General features: G+C 55.8%; 1 protein-coding gene across 1 annotated transcript; it reads right to left on the reverse strand.

The window, feature by feature from the left end:
* Nucleotides 1-316: 316 nt before the first annotated feature.
* On the reverse strand, nucleotides 317-8,327 carry TTLL6 (tubulin tyrosine ligase-like family, member 6; the record flags this gene model as incomplete). Its single annotated transcript, XM_010011365.1, has 11 exons — nucleotides 317-514; nucleotides 804-987; nucleotides 1,392-1,580; nucleotides 2,462-2,646; nucleotides 3,040-3,265; nucleotides 3,401-3,486; nucleotides 4,489-4,632; nucleotides 4,846-5,002; nucleotides 6,282-6,412; nucleotides 6,910-7,028; nucleotides 8,287-8,327. Coding segments are annotated over 11 exons (1,660 nt in total), but the record flags the coding sequence as incomplete, so codon positions are not given.
* Nucleotides 8,328-8,616: the final 289 nt, after the last annotated feature.

An 8,616-nucleotide genomic window follows, 5' to 3' on the forward strand; every position in this document is an offset into this window, starting at 1 on the left:
CTCACACTTGGCTGTGTGCGGGGCACAGCAGTGTCCAAAAGGCAGTATTGTTGTGGTCTGTTCTTTGGAACAGCAGGATCTTCTGGGGAAGGGCACTCAGGGACTCCCTGCAGGGATGGGAACATCCACAGCACACCCATTTGGAAAGGGACAAAGTCAGTAACCGCACAAAACCACAAGGACCCAGGCACTGTGCTGGATCTCATTTAACTGAGCCAGGGATGCTCAATGCCCACAATCCATCCTCACCATCCTCCTGGGAATGGCTGTCTCCTGTGCTGGCCGTGCAGGAGGGATCTGGGTGATCTTCAGTTACCTGGCTCTTGCAATCAGCAGGGCAGGACCTCTGCGTGTCGGCTGGTGTCTCTGTTGCAGGGAGCAGGTGGGAGAGCTGCTCTATGATGCCCAGGCTTCGGATAAGGTTCTCACGCTGCAGCAGAGCATTTACTCTTTTCTTCTCCTCATTTTCCACAATATCCTGGGGTTGCATGGAGTTGACCTGCATGTACTGTGCCTTGGGAAAGGAAGAGCTGAGTTACAGTGAAGGTGAAGCAATGCACAGGAGAGAGAAAGGCATGGGATGCTCTGAGCCCTGAGGAAAGGTACAGACTTGGGGCAAGGTGGGATGAAAATCCCTGTGGGAGCCACTAGAGGGGCTACCTCCCGGCACTAGCTGTCAACTCGCTGCACTGCATGAAGAGGACTTTGTGCTTCTGCTCCGTGGGAGACGCTCATGGCATCGCACTGTTCCCAGTTACTGCCTTTGGGAGCCCCATGGACCATCACAGACAAGAGGAAGGTACCTTCCTATCCCATATCCTGCTGCTTCTGGAGGTGAGGCGGGCTGAAGGAGCTGTGCTGGTACTGTGGGTCCGGGGTTTGTCCCCTGCTGACTCTCCATGCAGCTCTTCCTTCCTCTCTGTTTTCTTCTTCATGGTAGCAGTTTCAAACTTTTCCTTTTTCAGGCGAATTTCCTCCAGTTGCTGCCTGCCAGAGGAGAGTCAGTGATCTTAGTGGTTCAGTAAGAGCCATAACAGCAAGAGGCTCTTATGGAGCCTTAAATCCGGGGACGTTTTCCTGCAGTCAGGAGTTCTGTAGTGAATAGGTGCCAAGAAATGGGCCAGGAGATGCTCACTGCTGTAAGAAATGCCCTTGAATTGGGCTGTGCCCACCAGAAGGGTGAAAGACCCTCGTGACACAGTGCCTCCAGAGTCCAAGTCAATGGAATATTGCATTTGCCTCTCAAGGGAAGTCACTGCTGTGCTGACACAGCTCGTGCAGTGTCTGTCCCTTCCAGCTCTCACCAGCTCGCTCACATCTGTGAAGCAGCAGAGCTGCTCCCAAGCCGGGAAGGGGAGCAGGCAGGCTCCGTGCCACCCATGCGGGCGTACCTGGCACATTCCTCCCGTGCTTTGGACGAGGCTGTTTCCTGGAAGAGGGAGCCGCTGTGCTTGAAGAAGAGCTCGTAGCGCTCGGTGCCGCTGGCCGGGTAGATGCGCCGGTACCCGCCAAGGTGCGTGTCCTCGTACTGCTGCGCCTGGCACAGCCAGGCCTCCTGGCTGCTCTGCAGCTCCTCGCGCCTGCCAGGGGACACAGCACTGCCCGGGCACTTGCTGCCTGCAGGCCCGGGCCTGGGCAAGCATCTTCCCCTGCTTGGGAGCCTGTTTCATGAGCAGGGAACCAGCAGAACCCGCTCTTTGCTGTCGTCTACCCAGCGAGTGCTGGTGGAGCGCTTCCAGCTCTCTCCCCTGCTGCCCAGGCTCCCCACTGCCCCTCAGCCTCTTCACCCACTGACCCAGTGACCACAGCTCTGTTAAAGCTGACCCCGCCACCCTGCACACTGCTGGGGCTTTCCTCGCCCGCGGGGAGCTTGGGGCAGCCAAGGCTGCAGGGGCAGCAGGGCACAGGGCTAAGACATGCTCAGAGTCTCCAGCTCACAGCTACCTCAGGTCTCCCCATTGAAACAGGGGCTGGAGGGAGTTCCTGCCTCCCCCTGCGCGGCAGGAAAAGCCCAGGCAGCGGGTTCATCTACCACAGCCTTGTGAAAGGGCATGCAGAGAGAGAAAAGGGGGGAAACCCTCAGCCCTGGGAAAGGAGCCCTGCCTGGGGAAGGGCCCTGTGTGCTCTTGGTCCCTCAGGCAGTGATGTGATCCATGCTGGGAACATCACAGGGGATGCTGGCACTGCCCATTGGCACTGAAGGATGGGCCAAGCAGCGGGGATGACCCTGCACAGTGCCCAGAGCAGTGCCCGGAGCACCTGGTGTCTTTGATCTAGCACCCAGAGAGGAGCCCTGGCTCTTCCTTGTCTGGTGCAGAGGGCTTGGGAGATCTCAGAGTCTATACAGTGCCACGGGCTCTGGGAGCTTTAACTTGGAGGCAGCTAGCCTTGGTTTCATCCTGCTCTGCCATGGCCCACCTTTTCTCACCAGGGCCTGCAGCACTAGGGGGAAGAGCAATACCTGGATGCACGGGAAGGCTGATGAGACTGGAGGAGCCGTTCCTTTACCCGCTGCTTGTCTTCCTCCAGCACCTTCCTTTTGTTACAGGCATTCACGTTTATCAGGTTGATGGTATCACAGAGAAGAGCATCCTTCACCTCCTGGTCTAGGCGAGAGTCTGTGCTGAAGCTGGGAGAGTGGTTCACCTGCCAAAGCAAGCAGCTCATCTAACCTGGCAGCTCCCAGCTCCAGCTAGCCCCTCTACATGTCTCCCATGGGTGTTCTTCCCTGTGACAGCAACAGAGCTGTCATCTGCACTGCAGGTTGTTGGGATCCCACACCTTGTGGGACTACATTTGGGATGCTACATGGCTCTAAATTCAGGATGCTGTTACAGGTCAAGGAGTCCTGAAGTCCAGGAAACTCCCTGTGTACAGGGAATGGGCTCTTATATCCTGCTTAGCTCATAGCAGTTACTTGGCTACTGGACTTTGTAGCCCATTTAGTTTTGTGAATGAGGTGACCCCTTTTACTCAGACAAATCCAGTTCAACCCACCCTTGCCTCAGCCCAGCTCCCACAGCAGAGGCTCCTCCTCACCTCCAGCAGCCATGGCTTCAACTTTCTGTCCAGCAAAATATCAAACCCTAGTATCTCAAAGCAGGCACAGCCAGAGGTGTGGTTTAAGAAGCAGCTTTGATAATTGTGCTTCAAGACAGGGTGAGCTGAAATAAGAGTCTTTATGATAATATCTTCAACATCTTCCCAGAGCTTTGTTGTGTTGTAGCTGTTTTCCGTCATCCAGGCATTCAGGGTGGACAGTTTCCTGTGGGGAGGACAGGAGATGGTAAGAGCTGACCTGTGGTACTATGTCTGCCCCAGAGAAGACGGAGGTAAAGCAGTGTCCCAAATGCAGCTTTCCTGCAGGACATGGCAGGGCAGAACCTGGACATGACAATACCTCTTACTGCCCATGGTGTCATGCTGGATGAAGTTCTCGTTACGCTTGTTGATAGCATAATTGGTCAAGTGCATGCAGATATCATCCTGGGAGAGGAACCGCAAGAGACTTTCGTTCACTCTGAACCACAGCATGTCAATAGGGAGAGCCCGGGGGCACCACTTCTCATGCTCTGCTCTGTGTGGTGATGCCCTTCCTGGCAGGAGCCAGAGCCAACAGAGGTCTGCCCCCTCTGCTCCTCTGTGCTTGTCCCTCAGCCCCACAGGCGCCACCGCAGTCGTGGCCCCACTGATGAACAGGGACTCTCGGGGCAGAAGCTGCAGCACGTTTCTGCAGGTTCTTTGTTCCCCCAAGGCAAAAGACTCACTGGGACATGCACGTACTGGGGCGAGGGAGCGTGTACATGTGCAGCTCTGGGACGAGCGGGCAGGCAGCCTGTGACCATGTACAGCAATCCAACACCACAGTCCACCTCCTGCTGGGATTTTATGGGTTACACACCCCTGCTTGGAGATGGGAACGGCCACAGCCTGCACCTTGTTGTCCCACTTCCCCTCCCCTCTCTCCTAGGCTGTTCCAGTACCAGCAGATAATCCACAGGCCCCTGTTTTCCACCCAAAGCCCAGGCAGATGAGGAATGCTGCAAGGCTTGAGGGTGCCCATAAAGGCAAGAGGCAGTAGGAGTGTTGGCCACACACCCTGGGGCCTCTGTTCTTGTGGGTTTTCAACACCTGACTGGGTGAACCCCCAAGAAACCAGAGCTGAATTTATTGTTGACCCAGTTTTGAGCAGGAGGTTTGGATGTGAGACCTCCCAAGGTTCCTTCCAAGCAAAACAACTCCATGATTCTGTGATAATGCCAGTAAACAGCCCAAACGTGGGGCCTGGCAGCAGATCTGCTTCAGTCACCTGAAATACCTCCTGTGAGGAAGAGGAGGTACAGGGTGGGGAGAATAGGGAAGAAGAAAGCTGGGTCCCGTGGAACCCACCAGTCCCTGCCTTTCCAAGGTCTGCAATGCCCCTGGGACACACTGGAGACTAATACTTACAGATGCTGTGTGAGTTCTTTGGAAACTTCCCTTTTTTACCGGTTTGCTGCTGCTGGGATCAATGTACCTCATGGTGGCAAACCGGACCAGCCCCTCGTTGTAGACAAAAACCCTCAGCGGGTCACAGGAGGTGACCAGCACGTAGATGCGCATGTCAAATTTAAAGCCATCAATGAGGAAGGGCTGCGGGAGGAAAGGCGGGAGCCCGGGTGGGATGGAGCGGTGCTGCCAGGCCGGCTGCTCTTCAGCAGCTCGGCAGCAGGAGAAGGGGCAGCGTCAGGTTTCACCGTGCCTCTGCCCCGGGCAGAAACAGGGGTAAGGGAGCGCAGAGGACACAAGGAGGATGCGGGATGCAGGAAGAGTTTAGAAGGCTGCATTTCGAGACTGTCCCATTACCTTAGAGATGTACTGCTGACAGATCATGTGCTCCCCGTGCTTGATGTCCTTGGGGTTGTGGGTGATGAAGATCCCCTTCCCTTGGCAGCCGCTGTCTGGCTTGCAGATGAACGCTCGCTTTTTCCTCATGCATCCGTAGGCCCGGAAGTCTCCGTAGCTGTGCAAGGAAGAGGTGGCTGTAACTGGCTGCAACCACCTGCCTCGGAACTCTGGTGAGGGCTGGGTGCTCAGACTGTGGTGCTGCAGGCTGGTTCAGAGCCAGCTCCCACGGCAGAGGGACAGCACACCTATTCCTGACCCGCACGAGTTGGTCCGTGTGTGACCTGACACAGCTCTCCTGGTTCCACCGCTTACTTGTGCACATCTCCCCCTGTGCCGGGAGGGTCAGAGGAAGCGGTGGCCACTGTGAGAGCAGAAGCCAGGAAGATTTTAGCTCTGCTGACAGAGAGAGAGCCAGAATGCTCTAACCAGAGCTGGGTGCACCCATTGTGTTACAGAGCTTATCTTCAGAGCAGCTCCGGTGAGAGCACGGGGCTTTGAGGGGTCGAGCCCATAGGTCAATTAGCTCTTTTGCTGAAGGTGGAGAAGCGTCATCTCTCTAATGGGCACCACAATTGGGAAAAGAGAGAGATAAACAGGGCAAACCCCCAGACAGTGCCAAGAGCAATCTGAGTCCAGGAAATGCAGCCTGGAAAGATGAGAGAATTCGGTCTGTCTTCTCCAGACATGGGCATACTGAGAGGACACAGCAAGAACCTTCCTGGACACCACACACCGTTAGCACTATGCAGCCAAACACTGGTGTCCAAAGCTGGTATTTCAGCAAAAGTGCTTTAGGTCTGGTACTAAAATTGCTCTGCCCATGAGGAGAGTTCAGCTACAGAGAGGTGACGGGAGCCCCACCTTGGGGCTGCAGGAAATGGTAAGAATAAAACCTGTCTAAGAATGGGAGCTTTGACTCCTCACAGCCACCAGAACTTGAGTGTTCTTTGGTCTCTTTCAGCTGCAGCTCTGTCATTGCTTGCCTATACATGGCCAGAGAAGCCTAGCCTCTGCCCCAAGGCCCAGTGATTTGGTGATGGTTTACATCTACCCGTGTATGTATCAGCATCAGCCCTCTCCCCTGTCCCCACTACTGCAGTGGGTGGTGGAGCTGCAGGAGCTGTGAAGATGGTCATCACCACCAGTGGGGTGGAAGCGCCTCATGCCCTGTCCTGTGCCCTTCCTGGGCTAATTCCAATAGGAATTAAAGATGTGCCAAATGAGAAATGTGTCTCAACACCCCCTTCGGTGCCAGGGGAGGTTATGAATGCCCGGACCAAGACATGAGAGCACAGTGAGGCCCCATCCCAGCCCTGGCTGCACAGCAAAGAGGGAGGTTCCCACCTCCCAGTTCCATGCCCCTGCTCTCAGCTGCACTGTGGTGCATCACTCACTCTGCTGGCAGGCACCAAGTGCGAGGGAATATCTTGTACTCCTTGGGGAAGAGCTTGAGCATGCGGTTGAGGTTCCGAGCCAGCAGGTCCTTACGGCAGATCTCAATCATGCCTGGGAAGTGGTTGATTTTCTGGAATAGGCGCAGACAAAACCCAGGATCAGCACAGGAAGAGCAGGGATCCTCCTGGAGGCTGAGGAAAGCCAGTGTGTGGAGAAACCGGGCACAGCACAGGGAGCTGGGCCTGCGGGTGCCTTGACCTGCTGCTGGGGGAGAAGTTTATGCTGCAACCGCTTTATCTGAGCTTCACCAGTGTGATTTATCTGCTCCCTTCATCTCATCCCTGAAGCTCTCCCGCCCTCGAACATCACAGCTTCAGGAAGGAGCCGTTTGTCATCATAACCATTTATTTCATGCTACATTAAAGGGACTGGCAGCTTTCCAGTTCACACCACTAACTGCCAGAGCACTGCTGATAGCACCGTACCAGAGGCACAACGGCAGTAAAGGCTTGTGAACCTCTGGTGTAGAGAAGGGGGCCCAGTCGCTGGTGTGGGCACTGTTCCTTTAACAGCCCCCATCTCACCCTCCTTCCTAGGCAATTCCTGCCTTTCCCCGGGGGCAGTTACCTGAAAGCGCTTCATTTCCATGACACGCTCCAAGGAGACTGAGTTGTCCGTCCAATACACTGTCCACTCCTCATTTTCTCCCACCTCTCTCAGCCCGCAGCACCGCGCTGCCCGCCGCACTGTACCAAAGCAAGCAGGTGACAAGGGCCGGGCAGAGGATCTAAGTACCAGGGTCTGTTAAATCCTCACGGGAACCAGGGCTGGAGCGTGGAAACTATCTCTGCAGCTGCAGTTCCCCTCTGAGATGCAGGGCACCAGGAGGACCCTCGGGAGGTGTCCAGAACACAAGTGTTACCTGCCTAAAGCCAGCCCAGCCCCTGCCTGGGGGTGCACTGGGAGCCATCAGCCACCTAAGCCCATGTGCTTGGGGGCCCTCCTGAACTACAGCAGGCTTGAATCCACTGTGGGTCTGACACCACACGGGCAGACACGAGCCTTCTGAAGGTATAAGTTTGGTCTTCAAAATCAAAAGCAAACCAGCAGCACAATGCACAAGCCCTGCAGCAGGAGGTCTGTGTTAGCACTAGTTCTGAACCGGGCCTCTCGCGGGGCTGGGGAGTTGATGAAGTTCACTGTACACCAGGAACCGTTGTGAAATGGTTCTGGTTCCTGCCAATCACCTCCTGCTGCGGGTCCCATCTGCTTCCTGCTACCAAACCGCCCCAGCACAGCCTTGGGTGAAACATGTAGCACTCGTCCCGCTGCCTAAAAACCCGTGTTCCTCGTGCTGTGACCTTCAACAAAGTGGTCACACAGCGAGAAGAGTCATTAGCAAACCTTTGCCTAATAACAGGCTCCTGGCATTTGATGGATGTTAAGATAGAGCTTGTGGCAGTGAAGAGGAGCAGGGCAGCAGGGGCCTAGCTCCTTGGAGCATGTCACTGGAAACAGACAGCACAGGGAGAAACTCCAGGAACCGATCCTGCCTGTTCCGTCACTGGCTTTATGTTTAACAGGTACTGGTCTTGCATTGTAACTGCCCCTAACTAAACCCTTGTCACTGGAATAATCTCCCCAGGGAAGTGATGACTCCCCAGTGTCGGACGCTGTTAAGATTGGGCTGGACAGAATGCTGAGAGATCCAATCTGGGTCATGCTGTGCCTTGAAAGCTTGGACCAGATGGTCCTTCAGCTCCCTTCAACCCGTAATTCTGGGATTCCATGATTCCTTGTCACCAATTTTAGCAGATTTATGGCAAAAGCAGCCAGGGCACCTCAGCCCAGGGGGTGCAACACCCCACACCTCGCACGGGTCCATGTCACTTGCAACCGATGAATATATAAACCAAAGTGAGCGTGGGGTGGGGATTTGGCCCCAGCCATTCTCCCTCGCTGTTGGTGGCACCCAAGGGACGTCCTGCAGTGCCCCGGACTTACCGCTCTCGTACTTGCAGGTGGTCAGGTTGATGGATGGAACGCTGCAATTGAGAGACCACAGAAAAGCTGCTCAGTGAGGAATCGCGGCCCCGTCCCGGGCACCGGCCAGAGGGACGTTCACACATCACACACACCCAGAGCCCGGGCTAACGGCCGCGGGGCTAACGGGAAACGTGACCCGGAGCCAACACAGCAAAGACGGTCCCCACCACGGGACCATCCTCGGGCGCGGCAGGGTCGGGATTACGGGGCGTTTTCAGGGGCAGAGCGTTTATTGCGGTTCGGAAGATCCCTGGAGGCGGCCCCGGGGGATACGCGGGGCGGGCGGGG

This window comes from Nestor notabilis, unplaced genomic scaffold (genome assembly GCF_000696875.1).
Source record: "Nestor notabilis isolate BGI_N333 unplaced genomic scaffold, ASM69687v1 scaffold28103, whole genome shotgun sequence".
NCBI lineage: Eukaryota > Metazoa > Chordata > Aves > Psittaciformes > Psittacidae > Nestor > Nestor notabilis.